The sequence below is a fragment of the Thamnophis sirtalis genome, unplaced genomic scaffold (genome assembly GCF_051295495.1).
Source record: "Thamnophis sirtalis isolate CommonGarterSnake01/CBP01778 unplaced genomic scaffold, rThaSir2_p1.2 scaffold_15, whole genome shotgun sequence".
NCBI classification, from domain to species: Eukaryota; Metazoa; Chordata; class Lepidosauria; order Squamata; family Natricidae; genus Thamnophis; species Thamnophis sirtalis.
The window spans coordinates 26,431,255-26,456,210 of record NW_028261395.1 but is presented as its reverse complement, the minus strand read 5'-3'; the positions used below and the strand labels follow the sequence as shown (position 1 = coordinate 26,456,210).

The window sequence follows — 24,956 nt, the reverse complement described above, 5'->3', positions numbered from 1 at the left end:
TTCTCATCATTTTTTTTTCTTGAGTATTTGCCAATAGCAAATAACATTAAGAAATAATAAGTCGCATATTCACAGTTTGCTTCTGAGCCTTTTATGACCCCAATCGTTCTAAAACAAAGAAATATTGTATTCTGCTTTAAAGGCTGGAGTCAATTTCATCAAGACTACAGGCCACATTTCACAAAGTCCCCTATTTATCCACCAAGCAGCTGGGTGCCAGCCGGGGACTCAGGGGCTGGACTGCATTTTGCCCAAGGGAGCTTGCAGCTGATCTATTCTCCCTCTCTGAATTTAATGGAAATTGCTACAGAAGGTTTGAGGTGATATAGAGTGTTTCTTAGAAGGAAAAAATATATATATAAAGAATAGCTTGATATTTCATTGAATGTTTTCGTGTCTAGGGTAGGTGAATGTTTTAAAAGTTTTTTTATTGGTCCTGGGGGTTTCATAAGAAGTGGAATTGCTCAAAACTGTAAAGACAAATAAAAGACTGGTTTTTTAAATTATCTTTAAGGGGGCAGGGCATGTACAAAGATACCAAGATAATAAATCAGCATACATGCCAAGCTATTCTAGGCTGGGGAAATAATCAATTGGCCTTTAAAAAACAGTGTAGAGAAGAAACTGCCTTTGCACGTACAAAATATGCATTATGAAATATGAAATTTAACTATATAAGGCAAAACCATATATTAGACACATGAGAAATATTGTGCTAAGCAGGCTTTTCAGTTCTACGTCCCAATTTACTTCCCAGTGTTGGTATGTAAAGCAAGAAACTCAAAACAAGAGTTGGACTGGACAAGAAATAGCACTGATGTTTCTTAGATTTTGAACCAGACTACACTGGACTGGATCCTCCTCCTTTTTGTGTGGCTTTTTAATAGTAACAGTAAGATTGTTACAAGGGCTGGAAGTTGGCAATGACATACACTGGTTTTAGTTCAGTAAGTTGAAGTCCTTCAACAGCATCTTTACCTAGTGAGTACTGAGAAATTCAAGGACAAAGTGCAACAGGTTTTAAGTGAAACAATCCATCACAATGATCTAACCAAACCAATTCAGTCTTTGAAGTAGCCCATAGGGCTGAAGCAACACAAGCAAGGAAAAGATGTGATAAAACACGGAGGGGAAAAATAGAAAACAGAGTAAAGTCATAGCAAAGGCTTATTTATGGTGCTCTTCTGGGATCTGTAAACATGTGCAATTTCTGGTGCAGGAAATAGTATGCCCAAGCTTACAAGGGAATTCATAGCCAAGTCAGAATTCAAGAAGATGGATACTTGCTCCTCAGACAAAGGGCCAATTGCATGGTCTGTGGGATGGGATGCCAGGTGGGTTAATGGCCAAAGCAGTTACTGTGTCTCCATAAAGAGGAACAGCTGAGAAGGAGGAAGAAACAGACAAGGGGGATGTTGAAACTTCATTGACCATTAAAAAGGGAAGATAGAAAAGCATGAATAGAATAGAATAGAATAGAATAGAATAGAATAGAATAGAATAAGAAGGCCTTGGAGGTCTTCTAGTCCAACCCCATGCTTAGGCAGGACCCTACACCCACTTCAGACAAATATGCAACATCTTAAAAACTTCCAGTGATGGAGCATTCACAACTTCTGGAGGCAAGTTGTTCCATTGATTAATTGTTCTAACTGTCAGGAAATTTCTCCTCAGTTCTAAGTTGCTTCTCTCCTTCATTTGCTTCCACCCATTGCTTCTTGTCCTGCCCGCAGGTGCTTTGGAGAATAGCTTGACTCCCTCTTCTTTGTGGAATCGAGCAAAAATTCCTGATTATTGAAGCTGAAAAGAAACATGATTCTGAGAACACTGGAGAAATTTATGGGGCCCCTGGGCTTCCAGTGGTCCACTAAAAGGAAGCTTGTTATTGTGTAGGGTAGGCTATAGGTGCCAGCCTCCATGATTGACTGGAAACATTGTGTCTCCATGTTCTGCTACAAAGGAAAAAGTCTGGACAAGACAGAGGAAAGTTGGGTTTCCCATTTGTTGTAGGGATATGCTTTGGAGTGCCATAATTCTTGATAATTTTTTCTTTTGAGTTTCCAAGCACAATGAGTAGCAACGCTTACTCATCAGGAATTTGGATTTCCCAAATTTGGGTTAATTTGGGTTAATTGGGTTTCCCAATTAACTTTAATGGGTTTATTGAATAGGAATTGAAATAAGAGGGCCATTTACAAGAGCAGCCATAAGAACATTGCGGAATGCTAGACTGTTGTTTGAATATTTTAAAAAGCCATTCAGAATGCTCTTGTGTAATTTCTTCATCTACTTTCCTATACTCTAAAAATTCTTTATAACACATGGAACAGAAACATCAAAAACGAATTGCACGAGGAAGTTGTCTAGATGGATTTTCATGTGTCCATATATTTCGATGTTTCTCAATCTCCGCTACTTTAAGTAGCGACTTCAACTTTAATGCTGCCTGGGGGAATTTTGAAATTCCCCCAGGCTGCATTAAGTTGAAATACACACATTTCATTAGAAGTATTTTTCACATTGTGAGATTTATAATTATTTGGCATATGTTGGGAGGGGGTCCCCTTTGAAAATTTGGACTCACACTAGACCCCAATTGCCTGAAAAAGGTGCAAATTAAACTGATGGTATGGATTGGTTCCAGAGGTGAAATTCTCTGAAGTCTGCTACTGGTTTGCTTCGCGCGCACATGCATACTTCGTGCCACCGCAGGAGCTAAGAAGCTTTTTCTGAGTCTGCAAAGGTATCATATTTTTTAGAGCATAACACACATTTTCCCTCCTTAAAAAAGGTGAAAATTTGTGTGCGTCTTATAGACTGAATGTAGCAAAAAACGTGAGGCATGGAGGAAACGATGGTCTGTGGCAATCCCTGCAGCCTGGAACAGCTGATTGGCTGATCCACCCACCAATCAGCTGCTCATGCTGAATCAGGCTGCAATAATGTACTGAATCTGACCTGGCTGTTCTCTATTTACTGCAAGGACGTGTATGAGTTTGCAGCAGCAATCACATTCAGAAAGCACACACAAGTAACTGATTCAGCAGGATTCAATAACTTCTCTTTATATATAATATAACACATTAATGTTGTATTTGTGCTGATAAATAAATAAAGGGAGATTAACACATTAAGTATATATACAATGCCAAAAGCAGGTTTTCCAACGTGGTAGTTCAGCCGAGATGTTTCACTTTCAGTTTTCGTTTCAGATATCAGCAGAGCATGCAGCTTTCGTATAAAAGTAGCAACGCCCTGACTCCTTGCTGTTTCCTTCCTTGTTGCTCACACAGCAAATACTGTTTGTTTCCAAACAGTCTCAACTCTCTCATGCACTGACAGGAGGCTAGCCATATGAATACCACAGATACTGGTAGGCAGATTTTTTTTTTCTTATTTTCCTCCACAAAAACTAAGGTGCGTCTTATACTCCAGAGTGTCTTATACACCAAAAATATGGTAAGTAGAACAGAGGGGGGGGAATAGCTGTGCAACACAATTTAGATTCACTAGAAAGCAGGATTTCCTGCTTTCCAGCAAATATAAATCATGCGGCACAGCTGATTGTCAGAACTTTTTTAAACGTTTTTTAGCATTTTTTACTACCGGTTTGGACGAACTGGCCCAAACCGGTAGTATTTCACCCCTGATTGGTTCCTATAAATTTCTCTCATTAACGCCCATACTTTGGGGAAGGGATGGGATCTCAGCTGACACACCTTCTTTGTGCAATTCTATTTATCAAACCAGGATTGGGGAAAGAATCAACAAGACCAATAGAAGGATGAAAACAAAAGCATTCATGGCCCCAATTTTAGTTCCACATTTACTTAGCTTTTAATCCTATAGATAACACCAAATTGTTGCAATTAGATACCCAGTAAACCTAGGAGGCCAATAGGAAGTTTACTGATAGAGGAGAATATCTGTAGCTCAGGGTTGAAATGAGAAGAAAACAACCAAGCTCAGAGAGCCCTAAGGACTCCTCAGGAAGTGTATTCAACAGTAATCATTGCTTTTACCCGTTGCATTTTATTAATTAAGATTGTTCGTGTTTTGTTGATGGTATTCAAATGTATACATAATTACTATTTATTGTGACTGAATCCATTGATTTATCTATTGCAGTTGAGTATTTAAGAAATTCAAAATCATCTGTTATACAGCAACCTTTATCCTCCCCCCGCCCTCCCGGCAGGACAAAATGTGCAATGTAAGAAATTTATTCAGTTTTTGTTGTTAGTTGCCAGATATAGCACAGCAAACTATTGGAAAACTGAAGTACACTTCTCGAAGCAGAAATTGGATTTTGAAGTATGGGTTAATAGCATTGTCTGAAATCTTAGGAGCAAACACTCTGGAAGAACTCTTTGATTAAGCATATCTTAATCCACATTGGAACTTTTTTTAAAAAATTGTATCCACCTCTGACTGGCCCCATCTATTCTCTGCCTCCCAAGTCCCAGCTGATCGGGAGGAAATGGGGGTTTTGCAGTAAGCTTTCCCTGGATGGGGAGGGAATGGAGATTTTACAGTATCCTTCCACTGCTACACCCACCAAATCATGCCCACAAGCCATTCCACGCCCACCAAGCCACACACACAGAACCGGTAGTAAAAAATGTGAATACCACGACTGTTAAAACCTGTCCTGAACCACTTCCCTTAAAGTAAATGGACATCAACCTCAGATGCCTTGGAAATCCAACAAAGTCAGTAACCTCCCCCCCAAAAAAGGGGGGGTTAAATCCAAAGTCCAAAACAAAATTACTTAGTTGGAAGTTTAACATTTTATAGCTCTCAGCTGTGAGCTGTCCAGAATTAATTTAAGATCAGTCAATGACTAAGTCAAATCATTTATTTATTAAAATAGAAATGTACTATGTACCTCCAGCAGTTTCTGTTTTTTGGACATTTTAGCTTTTTTTTTTTTTTTGCTTTCATTTTTTCCCCATTTTCAGTGTGTTGTTGTTCAACTGTATACTTAAATCATTTTAAATCTAGAATTCCCACAGAAGTGACAAATTTTGTCTGACGAAAGCTTTTTCATCTGCACAAAGAAGTGACCCTATCATCGGAGACATAAAATAGCAATATTTAAATAGTTCGTTATCAATTAAAGATCTTCCTCTGTACACAAATTATAAGCTCTTTTATTCCATATTGTAAGCCTGAGGCTATGAAGTCAAAATCAAAGCTTTTCTCAACAGTCAAATGAAGGGGAGTAATGCTTTACATGTTCTGATGTCAGCTTTCAGGCCAAAATGCTACCATTTTGCAGAAGCAAATTTATCTTTTCAATGTGTACTGAAAGTACCATGGTTGTCCCAAAGGTGCTTGTATTTCAAAGACTTTCTGATTTTTCTTTAAGATAATTTGCTTCTCATCTGAAAAAGCTATCTGAAGAAATAAACTGAAGAAGTTTCTTGGATGAGAAGTGAAACATTTTTTTTAAATCAGAAAGTCCAATTGCCTTTAAAATACAAACATATTTGGGACAATCATGCCCTGAATGGATGAGAACCTCCATAGACAAAGTACCCTGGCCACCTCCAAGAAGTCCTACCTTGAATCATAACCACAAAGTAAATGATAACACTGAAATAGAAGTATGAAGAATGATATTGCTTACTACCGATTGCCAGATAAATTCAATTCACACATAAACAGGGGTGGGCTCCTGGGGGTTCATAGGTGAGAACCTCTATCTAAGTTTCTGTGCAAAAAACACCCCCCTTGTTGTGATACAGGAGGCCACACCCTCCATGGCCACGCCCACCCAGCAACTGGGCAGAGAATCCCCTTTTTGAAGCCCACCCCTGCACATAAGATACGTTTGAATAGACTTTCCTGGTTCAATCAAATATCAACGTCATAATCCATAGTTTACCAGTCACCCTAATTGTGGTCATACAACAAATTGGAATAAAACCAAACAAATCATAGTATCTTCATCTACCTATATGTGGCTTGTGACTCAATTCCCCATGAGGAGTTCTCATGAGGCTGGCTGGCCGGCTCCTGGTTATGTGGGCTTCTGTGGCCCCCACGTAAAACTTCATGGCCAGGTTTTGACCCCTTAACAATTGTCACCTCCTTTGGTTGATAGTGGTGTCCCCTCTGCACATTAAATGCAGATATAATGGGAATCTAGCAGGCTTTACTGACACCACAAAGCAGGGCTGCATTCTGCTCCCTTACCATTTAATACATGCATCATTGATCTGTGTTTGCCAAACAGAAGCTCTACCCTGAACAGGAGGCAATGCTTATTCTTTTACATTCAGAGGACATGGTAATCTTCCCCTGGTCCCAATTTCTCTTGCCATGATGCCTTCATGCCTTAATATCATATTGTCATAATGAAATGCCAGAAATAAATTATTCCAAGTGCTGTAATAGCCATCAACATAATTGGAAAATTAACTAGGCATCTTTTTCTACTCTTCCACTTCATAGAAATATCAAATCAACAACTTCTCAATCTGGGCACAATGCTCCACTAATGTAATAATTAAATGTGCAAAACTACAAAATGATATCCTGGTAGTATTCAAACCATTCTAAACAAAAATGCTAAGATTCCCTTTTTAATGGTGCCCAGTTTTGAAAAATGTTGGCTAAATTCTTGAGAATCAGGAAGAAAGAGTCTTGGTTTGGTATCTGGTGGGCACTCCCTCGGTGCTCTCTTTATGAATGGGATAAAGGTAAACGTTCCCCTCGCACATATCTCACATATGTGCTAGTTGTTCCCAATTCTAGGGGGCCATGCTCATCTCCGTTTCAAAGCCGAAGAGCCAGCGCTGTCTGAAGACATTCCCATGGTCATATGGCTGGCATGACTAAATGCCGAAGGTGTACAGAACGCTGTTACCTTCTCACCAAAGATGGTTCCTATTGTTCTACTTGCATTTTTACATACTTTCAAACTGCTAGGTTGGCAGAAGCTGGGACAAGTAATGGGAGCTCACTCCATTACGCAGCGCTAGGGATTTGAACCTCTGAATTGCGACCTTTCTGCTCAACAAGCTCAGCGTCTTAGCCACTGAGCCACCACGTCCCACTATCATTGGGTTACATAAAGCCATACCTGAAGTGAAGCAAAATATTTGACACAAATCTAGAAAATGACAAGGCAGATCCTTTCTTTGCTTCATGTCATCTCAACCGTCACACCCACTCTACCTCACACAGAAGACAACTTGCCTTCATAGGTGATGGAGAGGAGGTTGAACAATATCCTGTTTCAGGAACATCTCAAGACACAGACATTGAGATTATTGTACATATCAGTGTTTCCCAATCTTGGCAATGGACTTCAACTCCCAGAATTCTTCAGCCTGATTGGTTGGGGAATTCTGGGAGTTGAAGTCGACCTATCTTAATGTTGGCAAGGTTGAGAAATACTGTGATATGTTTTTCTGAGCTGCCCTATTCCCTAACCTAAACAATATATGTATGATTGCAAACATGATTGGGGGGGGGGGGGGGGAACCACATCACATAGTTCTGGCCACTATTATTTTGATCAAACTCTTGCAAATATCCCTAAGCCAACGCAACCACATATGTTCAAAATCCCACATTTTCCCTTTTGAAGCTAGACTGATGCATAAATTGTACAATACAAATTTTAATTGTCTTGAAATAGCTTTCCACATGTGCAAAATGTTTAATCAACTTTAAACGATTGCACAAATGAGCTTCTTAGATTAATCCAAGGTTTGTTAGCTTGGTTGGTTTTCAGTCAAAATTCCAAATGCTGCCAATTGGATAATGGCTGCTCCTAGTTACTAAACGAAACATTTGTCATCCGCAGTTTTAATGAGTAAAAATGAAAACTCTTTCAAGCCACATTCAACATTTGGTTAAAACACGGTGAGATGTATATACGTGAGGGTGAAGGTGTATGCGCATATATGTATGTACTTATAATTTGAGAGAGAAAGAGAGAGCACCTGCAGCTCAGTGAAATACTGTATTTTCTTGCAATTTGCTCGATTGTTTTAATATTTACAGTAATCCACCATTTTATCACAGATGAAAGCCAAAAGAATCCTTCCACACCCTTTATTTTCTTGTAAAGACTTTTAGCAATTCCTTTTTATTTAAGATGCCAGCAGCTGAAGAGTATTTCCATGCAATGTCTTCAACTAAATTAGCATTCTTGTTCTATACAGTGTTTTCTACTTCATGCTGAAATAAATGCAGGTTATCACACCAGAGTTCAAAGAGATCTCTGCAAGTTTGTTATTAGCTACAAGAGCATTTCGCCACAGCTCTGCATCTGGATACTCCAGAAATACTAAGCCTCATTTCAGGTTCTTATATTGAATTCAGCAGTTCCTTATCAACAAATCCTTTTAGTCGAGCAAGGCAAGGGCAAGTGACAATATGCATTTAATTCACTTCAATTATGAATGCATCTAACCTGATTTCTAGTATCGTCTGAGTCCAACAGAAAGAGTGCAGAAGCCCAGAATCACTTTGCAGAGTGAGGTGGGCAGCATAACAAGTTAAGAGATAAATAAATAGATTTCATCATCCCAGAGACTATCTAGTCACATCACTTTCGGATAGCCCTGGTGAACAGAGCTACCAAACAATTTTTTGACCATGAGTGAATCTTGTAATGTTGAAAGGAGAAGTTGTTCGGGAAACTCATTTGAACTGTAGGGGTACAATTACGCAAACAAATTCCCAGTGCTAAACTGATTGTATGTTGCACTAATGGTATTTCAGAGTAATGCCAAAGCAACGGGTTCTCTGCCCAGTTGCTGAGCGGGCACAGCCATGGTGGGCGTGGCCTAGCTGGCCACTTGCACCATGGCGGGGGGGGGGGGATTTTTGTATTCCTCAGGCTCTAGTGGCTTTCTTCGAGCCTCCGGGAGGATGAAAATGGCCTCCCCGGGCTCGGGAGGCCCTCCAGAGGCTAGAAACGGGCCCTGGAACTTCTGGGAGGCCTGTTTTTAACCTTTCCAGAGCCCTGTACTTACCTGGCATCCCAAACAGGCCGTGTGGAGACTCCTGGGAGGGGAGGGAGCATGAGGGAGGGATGAGGTGGGAGAGGCCAGCCAGGGGTGGGATTTGTGGGTTTGCCGAACTGGGCAGATCCTTAGCTAGAGGACCGCCTGAAGCCATGCGAACCCACAGCATCCCACTCCGGTTTGCACACTATTAGACATTGGAAATGTATGAAGATCTGGGGTGTTTGTCAAGCAACACAATATTATCAGAAATTAATTTGCTGATGAAATGTTCTCTGTCCTCAAGAATTATTATGTTTAGTAGCTGGCTGTTGATCAAAATATCATAATGTAGTTAGCATGACTAACAATCAATTTCTGTGAAATGAATACAAAATTTTGGACTGGCAGACACAGCAAATACCTATCTTTGTTTTAAAATTGCAATATTGTCTTTTTTTTCAGAAACTATCCACTCTTCATCCAAAGCATAAGCCATTGAATTAGAGATGCGAGGTCATTCAATGTATTCACCTGTTTAGTAATCTGCTTTATATTGATTCATTATTGGATTAAATAAAAGTTCATATTAGGGATGCTCCATATGCATGCTTTTTTTTTCATGATGAAGGCCCTTGCCATTACAAGAAGATATAAACTTTTTTTTCCTTTTTCATTCTCTGTTATATTAATAGTTGAGGAATCACATTTTTAACAATAAAATATGTTCTTAATATTGGACTTCACAGTTATACTTTAGCTTTGTAGTAGGAAGGAGAGATAACTTTGAAAACATTGCCACCTACTGGCCATTTTTAAATTAATGAAAAGAAAAATATACCATATATCCGATGGTATACCCTCAAATTAAATGCAGCTCAAAATAAACCTGTAACCTGTTCTGACACTCTGATCAGCAACATAATGAACATGTTCTAATTGAAAACCACACTTGTTACATATTGTGCTACATAAATCCAATGGATTTATATAATTGAGGGCACGGATGTGAGAACCTGGATTGTGCAACTATATATATATATATATATATATATATACAGCAGAGAATCAAACATCTTAGAAATGCCTCTTTCCAATCAAATTAATTGAGAAATATAATTCTTCCTATATTTCTTTGCGGGAGTAACAGAGAATCTTGTTTAATTCTTGAAGATTCAAAAAAATAAGCTTGCAAAAGCTTATTTTTAAAGCACTGACTTTAACAATCCTTGCCTTATTATCTCTTACGGTATGAATAAATGGCCATTTTTCTTCAGTGTTGCCTGCAATGATATCAAGTCATATTTCCAAACTCTAATTATAGATTGTGACCAAACAGCAGCTTCACAAAATTCTCCTTTGTTCTAGTAGTAAGCACAATTTAAAGTCTATCCCAGCAACCATATGCCATTAATTTATTATGTACTTGTAAAATCCCCTTTTTCCCCTCTTTTTTCTTTGTACTGTTATTAATCACCTTCTGAGTTTTTACATAAACATTAACATTTTCATAAAATGTGATGAAAAACCATGGAGCATTCAAAATATGCACTTTATATAAACTGTGAAATGGATGAGAACAGCAAAATGAATGTCTAGAGCAGCATCATATTATAAAAATATATTTGTAACTATTCTTCTAAAATAGCCTTCCCAAATTGCTATCTTTCAGAGATATTAAACAATAGCTCCCATCATTCTTTATGATTACATTGTTTGAGTTAGTGACCTTACAATTCTAGCTAATATTTTTTTTAATGGACTGAAACATTGATCTGGTGCCCTTTGTAATATTATTATTCTTCTCATAAACTTTTTATAAGAGGCATATTGTGCCTCCTATACAATAGTGCACTTCTTTACTCCATATTCTAGATCTGCAGTAATTTCCTAGAATATGAATGCAGTTTAGGCAACACTAGAGTATAATTCATTTATTGCAAAACTGAATTAGTTCCCTCATCCTTTTTCCATTTCTCTTCTCATCAGCCTTTTCAGCCATGCAACCAACTGTCTATCACAATTTGCAAGGTGAAGTTTTTAAATAGATATGTCCATATTTCTGTTCATCTCATCTTTAACTTGCTCCCTCCCCAACTCCCCCTCTCCCCCCCTCGTGTGTGTGTGTGTCTGTGTGTCTGTGTGTGTGTGTGTACGCATATCCACATGCACCTTTAAGTCAATGTTGATTCCTGGTGAGTGCCTGGACAAATCCTTGCAGTTTTCTGATCAATATTTCAGAATAGTTTACCATTGCCTGCTTCCTAGAGCTGAGAAACATTGACCTACCCAAGGTCATACCCCTGGCTTTGGGCCTAAGGCAGGACTAGAGCTCACAGTCTCCTGATTTCTAGCCTGGGATCTTAACCACTAGACAAACTGGCTCTCACTTAGACCTTAAGTTCTCCATGTGGGACTGGAAATCCAGTTTGAAAAACAACAAAATGGAATCACTAAAATTCCACAGAAATAAAACAATCCCCAGAAAAAGTACTGGAATGGAGAATAAAACAAAACAAACACTTTATGGATAATTTATTTAAAATGTATATCAGAAACAATGCTGAACATTTAATCAGGAAACTCTTTAAAGGACATGCTTTAACATAAAAAGTCCATGGGGTGTAGCCACTACATGGAAATATGTTTAAGTAAAATTAGTTAAAATTACGGAATGTTTAAAATGCTTCTTTTGTTTCTTATTATAAAAAAAGGTTATCAATCAGAACGATATAGAAATTAGCTGGCTACTCATATCAAAATAAGGTTTATGGCAATAGCAATAGCACTTAGATTTATAAACTGCTTTATGGCCCTCTCTAAGAGGTTTACAAAATCAGCCTATGGCCCCCAACAATCTGGGTCCTCATTTTACCCACCTCGGAAGGATGGAAGGCTGAGTCAACTTTGAGCCTGGTGAGATTTGAACTGCCAAATTGCATGGCAGCTGACAGTCAGCAGAAGTAGCCTGCAGTACTGAATTCTAACTATTGCGCCACCATGGCTCATCCATTTATTTTGCATAACCTTACCTTAAAATCTTATCTTAGCTAAGATATTTGGATACAATCCGGCAGGTTCGTTAAAAAACAGTTGTGTACAGCAGCTGTTTCCAAACTGAGCCTTAAAAACATGACCTTCCACTCATTTCTTTTTGGACTGCTGCCTTTTGCACATTATTTCAAAGAAGACCCACTTCAAAAAGAAACCTAGATGGGTAATCTTACTAATATATATTTTTTTAATTTCTTACCTGTTGTCGCTTAAATGCCAAATGGTCCAGCTTCTTCAGTTCTTTCTGAAGATGTTGATATGTTTTCTGCAGTTCTGATTTGCTAGATACATTTCGAAGAGACATAAGCATTCTCTGTACCTGGAGCCGTATAAGAAGTGGGAAAAGAAAACATCTGAATTTGTCTAGGAACAAATCCCCTAAAATCAGTTATTTTGCACTGCATTTGAATTAGCGTCTTGTTACCACTGAGTTATATTATTGGGAGGAAAATACCCTTCCCGAAGCCTTCCTCTTTTGTCATCAGAGTTGTCTGCCTCACCATTAGATTGCTAGATGGCATTACAAGACTCAAAAGCTGTCTTGCGGGATTAGGGCAGAATTTGTAGAATTTGCATATCAAGAGCCACACACGTGCATGTCACAGACAGCCAAAATTCTGCCCTAACATGAAGGACCATGTAGACATCACCTAACCATCCCACTTGGGCTCCTTCTATCAGCAAAAGCAGCTGAAGAAACAATGGAAACTGCTTCCACATTTGTCTTGCATGATGTGAAGCTGGTAATGCCAGATTCACTGTCATCCCAGCATGTCGGAGTCCAAAGCCAGGAGCTGGCAGTCAAGAGGAAACCATGGAGAATACATGAATGCGGTCAAGGAGGATAAGAATGATTGCTTTGCCTTCAGTTATAGGTGAGCTGCAATATTTTTCTGGAAATCAAAATCATGGAGAAGTGAAATTTGGGGGAGGGCAAGATTTCTAAATTCTCATTATTTCAAAAAAGGAAAGCAACTACTGCAAGTGAGAGACTGGAGCCATATCAAAGTTCACCCTATGCTTTACGGGACCATCAGATGGCCTCTGAGATTTCCGCCAGGATTTTAAAAAATCAATATGGTGCCAGTGCCCAGGCAAATGAAGTCATATCCCTTTTTTAATTATAAACTATGCATTTCATCTATGTGGTTGCAGCCACCATGACTTTTTTGACCTGCGTGAGTGTTCCTGATTGGGCTCATACTCAGTTGAACAGGTTGACACTAATTTTCCATTCAAACACCAGCAGCAACGCAATGCACTTGGATCATTATCTCATGCTTACCTGTGAGAACAAAAGTGTACCTGCAGTCAATTTTATTGATGCTGAGGTAAATAATGTCATTCAAATCTTCAACCACATGACAAGTAACACCATGAATATGGCCCAAACCAACATTAGCAATGAACACCTATTTTAAGGGAGGACCTATTTTATTGAAATGTTTACACTTGGCTATCTCCTCTCTGAATAACTTTAAAATCCCTTTCATTAAAGCACAACATTATGCCAGAACTGACTATCAATAACAATGAAAGGTTGTTTTTCAGCTTTGTCTTAGTTCAGTGCTTTTCTTTGCTACAGCTTTCTTTTTATTTTCATCCACCTGTTGGATTGGCAACATTCAAAACACAAATTCCAGAATTTCTCCGCATGATATAATATCTGCTGGCAGAACATAAATTGTTACCTCTCAGGTGTTTCAAATGCAGCAGATGGTTATAGGCAGCCAATGGTTTTTTTAATAATAATTTTATTAAATTTTAAAGTAGAAAGATTAAAAACTAACAAGAATTACTAATCGAAAAAGTGAATAGAAAAGAAAAAAGAGAGAAATAAGAGAAATGCAGCAAAATAAAATATATATAGAAGTAGCAGTATATAAAAAGGAATAACTTCCAACTTAAAGCACATATAAATAAAATTTACTTTCAACACTTGCTCCATGGTTACAACATAACATCCATTTTCAAAATGTAATCTATTAATATTGATATATCATAATTTCACTTTTTTCTCTGTTTCACAAAAAATCCAAAAGGGGCTTCCAACTAGCATTAGAGTTAGTCAATATCTTTTCTTTAATCAAAGTCATCAGTCATCATCCCCCGCATGCACATGTGACCTCCCCATGCGTGGCAGAGACCTGAAAACCAGCTGGCCGCCAGTAGCTGAGCTGGGGCAATGGCTCATGTGCCCGCAGAGAGGGCTCTGCGTGCCACCTGTGGTATGCATGCCATAGGTTCGCCATCATGGCCTTAGAGCATGGGTGTCGAACTCAAGGCCCACGGGCCCCACAGGGTGCTTAAATCTGTTCCGCGAGGCCAGCCTAGAAATAGCAAAGGACCGGCCTGTGGTGCCTCTGGCAGGGGGTGCACAAAGGCTCCTCGTACCACATTTTTGGGCTGGACAGCCTCCTGCAGCACTCTGCCGGCCAAATTGGGGTATGGGGTTTTGGCTGGCAAAGTGCTACAGGAGATCATCCAGTCCAAAATGGCCCAAAGGGCCACGCACACCCCCTCCCACACCCTGTGTTGATTGGCCAGGTGTTTCGGGAGGGCCACCCCAGCTGACCCACAGAGGACAACTGCAATGCTGATCCGGCCCTCGAAGAGATCCAGTTTGACACCCATGCCTTAGAATTTGTGTGTAGTCCAACATTTTAGGTTAAGGAGGGAGTAAATCTTCATGTTGTAGTTGTGTCCAGCCTATTATGAGAACGCAAACATTATGTGATTCAGGGGTCTCCAAAACTTCTGGACATCAATTCCCAGAATTCCCCAGCCAGCCATGCTGGCTGGGAAATTCTGGGAGTTGAATTCTGCAAGACTTAAAATTACCAAGTATAGAGATGCCTGATGTAGTTCAAAACCTAAGCCAGGGTTTTGGAGACTAATTTCAAAATTCACATGAATGAATTTGGGCCATTTAATACAGTATCTATTACCCCAATCAACTTCACATGACTCCTTTGGAAATACAAAAATGACCAAACACCTCCATATAAACCAGCTGAGAAACAGTAGGCTTAAAATGCTGGGGTGGGACTACAGAGTGAAAAATTATGGGGGTTGAGATCCAAAGATCAAGCAAGTCTCCACAATGGGAAGGCTACTGTAAAGATGATTTATATAAGCTGGAAAACAGGATTCAACTTTAATCATTGTTATCGTCATCCAACAAAAAAAATAAGCTTCAAAATAAATGTTTGATTTTATGGCACAGTACTTCTTAAATTTATTTCTCCCTCCCAACTTTTAAAAATTATGGAAGACCCCAAAAGAGCTTTTGTTTACATTAGGGTTATATTTATTGATATCTGCTGCATTAAAAATTAAAATGGATGCATTCGCTGCTACTACCCCTTCTCACAATTGTTTGATGGGATTTTAATATTGCATTATTTTTCAACATAGGCTGGCAAATAAATTTGATTTTTATAAGCAGCTGGGAGGGTCTTGGGGGATTCCCAGAACTCTTCAAATCACACCTTCAGAAATATTGGTTTAGCAAAATATTGTTCCACTTTTAGTAATACTATTCTAGTCACATCTGCATAAGCACAGTACCGTGTCCTCATTCAAGAGACAGCCAGGTCTCAGGTAATCTGCTCTTCTTTCTGCCAATACTCTGATGAACAGTCAAAACCTGCATATTAATTCATGCAATTTTATTATTTATTTATTACATTTTTATCCTGCCTTTGTTACTTTATAAGTAACTGGAGGTGGCAAATATACCTAATATTCCTTCTTCCACCTATTTTCCTCACAACAGCCCTGTGAGGTGGGTTGGACTGAGAGAAAATGACTGGCCCAAAGTCATCCAATCAGCTTTCATGCCTAAAATGAAACTACAACTCAGTCTTCTGGTTACTAGGCCAGTAAGTATAGTCCTTATTGTCATTGTGCTTAAATACTTTTTTAAGTACCTTAATCACTACACTAAACTGACTTTCAAAATATGACCATCCAAGATGGGATAATCCCATAATGCCTGTCTTACAATTGCTATACATCTTTTTAAAAAAAGATGGCAGCTCTGACAATGCAATCAGGGCTTTGCCAGAAGGATCACCTGGTGGCATACTTTCCGCCGCCATTCTCCTGCCATTGTGTACATCAAAGGGTAAAGGCTAGGATCAGTAGCTTTGATCGCATTGTTGTAGCTGCCATCTTGACATTTTGATCAGCCCTGCTGTCCATGATGGATATGCTATGTGCTACTTTAGGAGAGGCATCATTTGAAGACACAGCAAAGGAATATTACTTATCTCACCTGAGCCTGTCCTGTATTTGAAAGAAATACCATCCCGGCAAGAGTGTTCCCCTATCAAAGAGAGTATTAATTATCTGACTTAAACTTTCCTCTCCCTCGTATAAGTAGTAGCCTAGCCAAATCTGGAGAGCGGGTGAGTTGTGAGGTGAAGTAAAGGAGTGGGCAGCTTGAGATGGTTTTTTTTCACGTCCAACGTCAAAGGATGACCCTAACTATTCTCTGGTGCAGCATTTCTAACAAACAAGTGGTATATAAAAGCTAGAACACAGTGTTTCTCAATCTTAGTAGCTTTAAGAAGGGCGGCAGCTGGCTGGGGAATTCTGGGAGTTGAAGTCTAGAGTTGAGAAATACTGCCAGAATGTAATGGGATGCTAGAAACAATGGGATGTAATAGAGATTCATGAAGATTTTTAACAATTCTAATTCTTTTTTATTAAACCTCCAGGGCTAGCAGAACAGCCTGGAAGAGTAACTTCCAAATGAATAAAACCAACCAAATCAATCAACTGCTGGCACATAACTTATTGCCTTGATGCAATAAGACAGCAATATTTCATGGAAAGAATATTCTGCCATCAATTCCAAATCCTTATTTCAGAAAATTGCCTGATTGCCAGTTACAAAGTGAAGGAAAACAGTCAAATACACCACTCACAAAAACTTCAAGCACCCCATCTAGCAAAAAATCATTTTGTAAAACTTACAAAGTAATTTCTTTGATCAGGATAGGGGGAACAATAGGAATCTTCTATCAAGAAGCATCCATATTGTACATTTTTTTTTAGAACTAATGCTTTTATTTGGAATAATAAATAGGTATTGCTACCATGCTTTTTACAGTAATAATCACCACTCTTAAGTAACTGTGCAGGCTCTCACTGTTTCTAAAATGTTTTCAGTCCTTTATTATTTAGATTGTTAGAAACTATGAAAATTATTGAAAACATTCAAGTATTACCATTGTAAAGATTGTTAAATATTTCAGAAATATGTACCGTATATTCGCCGTATAAGATGACTGGGCGTATACAATGACCCCTTACTTTCAGGCACCTGTGAGCCAGCTGAAGGCCTCTGTGCTGCTGGGCTTTTGTAGTTTAAGCTCAGCACCTTCCTCCTCCATACCACCAGCCAGACCTTACTAAGCCATCCTAGCGCTCACCCATTCATGTGCTCAGGCAAGGAGCACCGAGGTTATTGACTGAAAGGCCGGCATCTGCGCTGGTTACAGCACGGCTTTTTGCTTGGCTTCGTTGCTTTTTCTTTTGTTTTGGTTTTTTGGTATGGTGTTTCTTATACCCAGTGTATAAGACAACCCCCGATTTTTGAAATAATTTTTTGGGGTTAAAAAGTCATCTTATATGCTGGAAAATACGGTATGTACTGAACAATACCACCTTCTTTTTTTCATTTTCTACAAATATACTATTGGCAGGGAGGCGGGGGGACCCTCGATTTTATGTGTGTTATTATGTGGGTATCCTTCTAGAGCAGGGACATGCAATCAGGGGAGGCAGGGGAGGCAGAGCCTCACCACTGTCATCATGAAAAGAAAAAAAAATGTAAAAGGAAAAAGGCTGAGCTAGTTGCTGCCAGAGTCACCATGGATGACTCTGCTTAGTGCTTCATTGTTTAAAAAAGCCTCTAAAAAGTGCCCTCTACAGGAGGCGGCAGGAGAACGATGTGCCTCATCTAGTCTGACTTTATGATCCCTCGAGCAGAGCTAAGCAAGGGTTAAAAGCCGAAAAATTCCTGATGTAGATGAGGCACATCATTCTCCTGCCTCCTGTAGAGGGTGCTTTTTTAGAGGCTTTTTTAAACAGTTAAGCAGAGTCATCCACGGTGACTCTGGCAGCAACTAGTTCAGCCTGACCTCAGCTCTCGCCTTTTTCCTTTTACATTTTTTTTTCTTTTCATGATGGCAAGCAAGAGCAGAGTTGAAATCCTCTCTGAAACAGCTGGAAAAGGTAAGTGTGGTTCGGACAGAGGGGGAGGAATTCAAACTTCATCCTCCTGATGTAACTTTGTGTGTGTGTGTGTGTGTCTTTGAGAGGGGGGAGGGAGTATATTGAGACAGTTCTTTAGTTTATGCACTATGTAACACTCTAATACTATGCCTTTGGGTCTTCTGAAATTTTAATTATCCAATCATAAGCAAAAACAATGTTTTCTGCCCAGGCCTGGCATAATCTGTCAAAAGTCTCCTCCTGCATGCTGCCCCACTCTCCCTTCGCCAGTCCCATTTCCATTCCTTCAGAGGCCTGCTGCGTAGTTCCGCTTGGACCTGCCCAGGCAAGTCCCTCTGGCGCAGCAGCAATGGGATGCGTGTTCACGGCCGGCGCAAAGAACAGGGTGGCGACAGCAGCAGCTTTTTCGGTGACCTCCGGTAGTTTTCAACAGCCTCCAGCCAGCTGCCGCTGCCAGGGGTAAAATCCAGGAGGTTCTGACAGGTTCTGGAGAACCGGTAGCAGAAATTTTGAGTAGTTTAGAGAACCGGCAAATGCCACCTCTGGCTGGCCCCAGAGTGGGGTGGGAATGGAGATTTTGCAGTATCATTCCCCTGGAGTGGGGTAGGAATGGAGATTTTGCAGTATCCTCTTTCTGCCATGGCCACCAAGCCACAGCCACCAAGCCAAACCACGCCCACCACGCCATGCCTACAGAATTTATAGTAAAAAAAAATTTTGAATTTCATTACTGGCCACTGCCCAATATTTTTGTCTCTGGGTGGATGTTTCCTAGTTCTCAAGCATTCTTATTTTATCTCCCAACAACACTTTTTATATTACCGTACTTAATAAAAAATAGCTAAGGCTTCCAGAGTAACTCTAGCATGTAGTGTTGAATCACCACCAAGCTCTAATGGCATCTTAGTTAGTGCCTTCCAAGGCCAAACTGTAATATAATTGAAATCTCTAATGAGTTCCAACTTAGCTTTTTTCTGGGTCTCCCTCCAGGGTCTTTAACTTTCATGATTATGTTTTAGAGCTCCCTGCAGCAAGTGAAATATCCTTAACTGCTGTCATGATTCTACCCACCCCAAAAAACAACAAGCATTTGATTTTCAGCAGTGTTTCAGAAACCCTGAATACCAACACCCATTTTTTGTAGCATCTCTCTCAGAATACTTGCTAACGCTCATCAATTAAAAAGACAATACGTCTTATATGTGCCTGTAAACCTTTCCCTGAAGTGTGTTCTAATACAATAGTAGCACCAATATATTATAGCAATAGCACTTCTTCACAAAGATCTTAGCTGGAAACCCTGTCATTAATCATTGGAGAAGAAATGAGGAGCCTCTGCGCTTCCCAGCTCCACGGCTCAGGGGTTTTGCAATTTTCATAGGATAAAATGGAAGGTTTGATCACTGAACCAAAATTAATTTTAAAGGTTAGGTTGTTCAGTGCAAAATGAAACTGCTGATCAAGGAAGAGATTTGGTAAATGTCTAAAATGTGCGGACAAAAGAACCAAACCCTTAAATGGGTTTTAGCAAACTATTTATCTTCTTTGATATCTAACACATATCCAATCTGGATTGAAAGATGCAGTGCATGAAATTGTAGTCTAAGGGCTATCTATATGATTTGAAAGATTATTTAAAAAATTATACCACACAATTTTTGCAAATAAGTTAATTTGTCAGGAAATTTAGGGGGGGGGGAATGGTAGTCAAACACTTGGATAATTTAGCCTCTCTACCAAATTGAGATTTTAAAACCCAAGCAATGTTCTTCTCCAATTTATTGTCTGGAAAGTGACATGAGTGTCTAAATTTTATTTGTTTCCAACTTTGCATGGTATAAAACTAAATTTTATCAAAACTAAACTAAATAGTAATCATTCTGTCGACTAAGCCTGGTATTAAACTGGAGTAAGGAAAAATGTAGGTGCTTTACCCTTGGATCTCTTAACTATGGTTTATTGAAGAAACCACAATTAGTTGGATTTACCCAACACAGAAAGCCATAAAGAACAATTTCTATATTATCTGTGTGTGCCTGAGTTTACACAATACCCCAAATTACATTATAATGTAGTGCAATGTATAAATTTCAAACTGTCCTGGGGTCAATGGGAGGAATTATGTCACATATAATATTGAGTGATTGATGATTATGTGCCATTAAGTTGCTATCAACTCCTAGTAACCATAAAGATAAATTTTCTCCCTGATGAACCATATCTAACCTGGTCTTCAAATTACCATTATAGTTCATTCATCTCTTTTCTTCCATCTTTCCTAACATTAAATCTTCTCCAGTCAGTTAGGTATTTGCATACTATGTTCAAAAAAGGGATAATTTGAACTTGGTCATTTGATCCAATGATTTGTTTTCTTGTCTGTCCATGGTATTCTCAGGAGTCTTCTCCAACACCAACGTTCAAAATCATCAATACTGTTTCTATCCTGCTTCTTCAAAGTCTAATTTTTGCTTTCCTAGAGTGTCATAGGGAATACTACTTCTTGCCCTATTTTGACTTTATAAATAACATACATTATTACCTATTTATAGGCATTATTGGGAAAGGAATAGAAATTATTAGAGGTTGCCTTATTTATTTACTTTTGCAACTTATATTACTACAATCACAGGCTCCAACTGCTGCCATGTTAAGTTTAGTAAATGTCTGTTCAAAAATGAAGTTTACATATTAAAAACATGTTTCTAATATGTTTGCACATCCGTAATGTTTAAACACACATATTCATCTCCAGCCTGCAAATTCTCTTTTCCCCAATCTCAAAGCTCGTTGCTTTTTGCTTTTTCAGAAATTAACTTTTGTGGTGCCACAAGATTTCTTTATTGATTTTTCATTTTCTTGAGCTAACAAAAAAACTGTGGCACTCTTCGCATTCTTTGGATGACATAGGTGAACTCTGCCCACCAATGTGTGGGACTAGAACTCTCACTAATTAGAAGTAGAGTATAGTGAGACTAGGGTTATCAGGTATGTGAGCAGGAAAAGGAGAACACAAAACATTGAAAAGGAGAACAAATGGGGTGGAAAAGAAGACACACTAATGGTATAACTTGCTTGGCATGTGCCAAACCTGCCAAAAATGTCCTGTTATGCCTACAATTATATGAAATTACGTTTTTGCAGCATCAGAAAGACTGTTGTTTCAGCTGAAACATTTTTTTCAACACATTGTTTATTTTCAAGAACATTTGCTAGTGATAATACAGAATTGATGAGGTGCTTTTCAGATTTCACCATAGAAACATATTGATGGATCATGTGATCTATAGACTCCAGTGATCAAAGATTTGAAGAGCCTGGATTGAAGCTGATTGATGGAATCAGGAAATAAATTAAATAACATAAATCTAGACTATCTAATCTATCAGCAGAGGTGGGAAAGAAAGAAGTAGATAATTTACAAGTTCCCAAGTTGGAATGACTACTGTTGTGAAGACAGAGCATTTTTTTAAAAAAGATACTCAAAAAGCCAAGAAATATTTGATTTTAAAACTATGCTTGTAAGATGGAGAATGTGAAGATAAAAAGGAGGATATGGCCTCATTTTGTCTACTATCTCACAACTGTAGGTGAGACTTAAGTAGATTTTATTTGGTAGGTGCACAGAAATGCTAATATTCTAAAAGAACCATCTAAAAAGCAATCTGGAGGGAAAAATATAGAACACTTAGGGGAAATATATCGGGAGGATGTGTTGGTGAGTACCTCATATGCTTTATGAATGAATAGGATGCCACAGAAATCAGATAAAATGTTTATGCTTGTTAGCCTTTTGGGACTATTACAAAAACAGCAGCTGAATAGGTGATTATGCTATGCTGAGGTCCCCTTATGAGCTGTGTCTACAGGTACAACATTGGTTGACTCAGAGGGCTCCTAAAAGTAGGGAAAACAAAGTTCTATCTTGAAAAGGCTGCTGAGGAACAATCGACTCACTCAGGACTGTAATCATTTGCAGCCAATGGTGCCATAAACAAAAAAAACAACTGTGTCACTAATCAAGCCCAATAAAATATAAATGTCAAAACAAGATCATTCACAGGAGAGGGCAAAAACAGCAAGATGGAGTTTCAGGGTGCAAGCCCTGGCCCTTTTGAACATGAATATTGTATTCAAAAGGAGTGAGGATTGCACTGTGATGCTCCAGTCACCATCTTTTGTTTTTGACAGGCACACACAACACAAATACCACTGTTATAAAATTAGATGATAAAATCAAAATCAAATGCAGCCAACATAAGTATTTTGGAACAGTTTGGTCTTAAACCAGTGGTGAAATTTTAAAAAATTTACTACCGGTTCTGTGGGCGTGGCTTAGTGGGCATGGCAGGGGAAAGATATTGCAAAATCTCCATTCCCACCCCATTCTGGGGGTAGCCAGAGGTGGTATTTGCCAGTTCTCCGAACTACTCAAAATTTCCGCTACCGGTTCTCCAGAACCTGTCAGAACTGGATTTCACCCCTGTCTTAAACGTTAAAGACTAGCAGGATGCCTCCAATGGAATTGAGATCTTAGATGCAGTTCTTCTTCCTGATAAAGGCCACCAAAGCACTATAATCTTAGGTTCAGGTGTTTCATCTTTTACCAATTGATTTCAATTATCAGGGGGAAAATGGAAAGAGTGGTAAAAAGGCAGGGGGGGTCTAAATTATTATCTGGATCCCCCACACCATCTTGAAAATGGTGTGAGATGATGATACAGTAAGTGCCTCACCTGGATACCCATTGTTATCCTGGTCTTGACTGAACAATATACTATATAAAGCCAAGCATGAAGAAAACATCTCAGGGAGGGAGATATTTATAAATAGCATTCAGATCTTGTCTTCTGTACTGACCATCTCAACTTTTATTTCCACCATAGATACTACCAAGGACACATATTAACAAGTTGCAAATATCTGCACAAATATTAAAGAAAGGAAAACCTCCTATGTATTATAGAAACAAACTTGATCTACGAGCTATAGGATACTAAATCTGCCTTTAGATTACTCCATTTGCCCCACAGATCAGATATTGGTAAATTTTAGAAAACCTTCTTCAACTTTTTTCCAGTCTGTAAAATCAAAAGTAGCAGGATAATTTCAAAAATAAGTACAATAATAAGGCTATACAGGAATCAGTCTCCTATGCTGAATTCTGATGAGATGTAAGCATTAGACCAGAGGTGGTTTTCAGCCAGTTCTGACTGGTTCTAGCGAATCAGTAGCGGAAATTTTGAGTAGTTCAAAGAACCGGCAAATACCACCTCTGGCTGCCTCCACCCCCATCAATTTGTTGCCCACCGAGTCCCAGCTGATCAGATGAGTCTTCTTTTATTGCCCTGCCCAGGAAAATGGAGCTGGAAAGCAGGTTAATGGGGTGAGGAGGGGATGGGGATTTTACAGTATTCCTCCCCTGGAATGGGGTGGAAATTGAGATTTTACAGTATCCTTCCCCTGCCATGCCCACCAAGCCACGCCCACCAAGCCACACCACGCCCACAGAACCGGCAGTAAAAAAAATTGAACCACTGTGATTAGACCAAGAATTACTTATTTTCTTTGTGAGCCATGAAGGGGTAAGGCAGCATGTATATTTCTAAATAACTTAAATCAATAAAAAGAGTACAGGTGAAATGACAGACTCTTAGTTGGGCATCTGATTGATAAGCTATCTAGTCCATCCATAGATAGAGGACTTTACTTCAATAGCTAGATCATCCATCTAGAAAGTAAGAAACATGTGAAATATATTATCCATTTGCTGATCATGGTTGCTACTCACTGTAGTCAGATGTTGCAGCAGGTATGAAACATCAATCATATCTGCCAGAATAAGAAGTCTGGTAACAGCAGACAGAAGAGCACGTGCAATTTGAACAACAGCCTCTCTTTTAGATAAACTGCAAGGATCATCAGTGAATTTTTTTGCTGTTATCTTCAAAGCTTCACCTGCAAAATAAAAATATAAGTGAGGTCATTCAAATGCCCATAATAAATTGTTAAAGCTTGACCATCCATTCAGAATTATACCAGTTGATTTACAACCTTAGAGCCAATTTGGTTCTAATTTTATTTGTCTCATGATCCTGCAAAAAAAATGTATCTTAGCTTGCAAGGTAGTCCTTAGATTGCAGTTCCTAGCTTTCTTAAAATAACATGTTTACCCACAACAAAAGAAGACTCTGAGACTTGAGTTTCCTCAAAGTTCCATTTCATTAGAGATGTCAGATTGGCACATCTGGGAAAACCCGAATCTGAAAGTTTCCAGGTCTTCCCCACCCAAATGAACATTCAAGTCCCTGCCCAACACCCCACATGTCCATCACATGGTCCAATCAGGCACCGTCCAAAACTGGAAATGCCTCCCAGTCACACCATCGCAGCTGCAGGGCAAGATGTCCTTGACTCTCTGAGAAAGGAATGTTATTTAGATTATATATCTCCCCTACTCCATATAATTCCCCCCTCCCATTTTCCCACAGCAGAAAATGTGGCAGGCCTGAAGGCCCAATGTAAAAGACAAACATATATAAGGATTGGAGTATTCCACAGAAGTCGTTTGCAACCTTCCCTGTGTAGGAAGTTAGCACCCACCCTCTCCTACAGAAATGAAATAACTTGGGAAGTATTGAAAAGGCAAAATATTATATTTCCCTGGATCAGAAATGGAGAAACATGTTT

General features: G+C 39.1%; 1 protein-coding gene across 2 annotated transcripts in view; it reads right to left on the bottom strand.

Annotated features, from left to right (window-relative positions):
- Positions 1-24,956, bottom strand: part of CTNNA3 (catenin alpha 3) — an 869,421-nt gene that overhangs the window by 803,381 nt on the left and 41,084 nt on the right. Inside the window, exons 4-5 of one of the 2 annotated variants that reach the window (XM_087702521.1) lie at positions 24,058-24,224; positions 12,220-12,339 (exon numbers count right to left, since the gene is read on the bottom strand). In XM_087702521.1, the coding sequence (XP_087558647.1) occupies positions 12,220-12,339; positions 24,058-24,224 (287 nt within the window). The remainder of the gene's footprint in view (positions 1-12,219; positions 12,340-24,057; positions 24,225-24,956) is intronic. The other variant, XM_087702520.1, reaches the window with a different exon arrangement.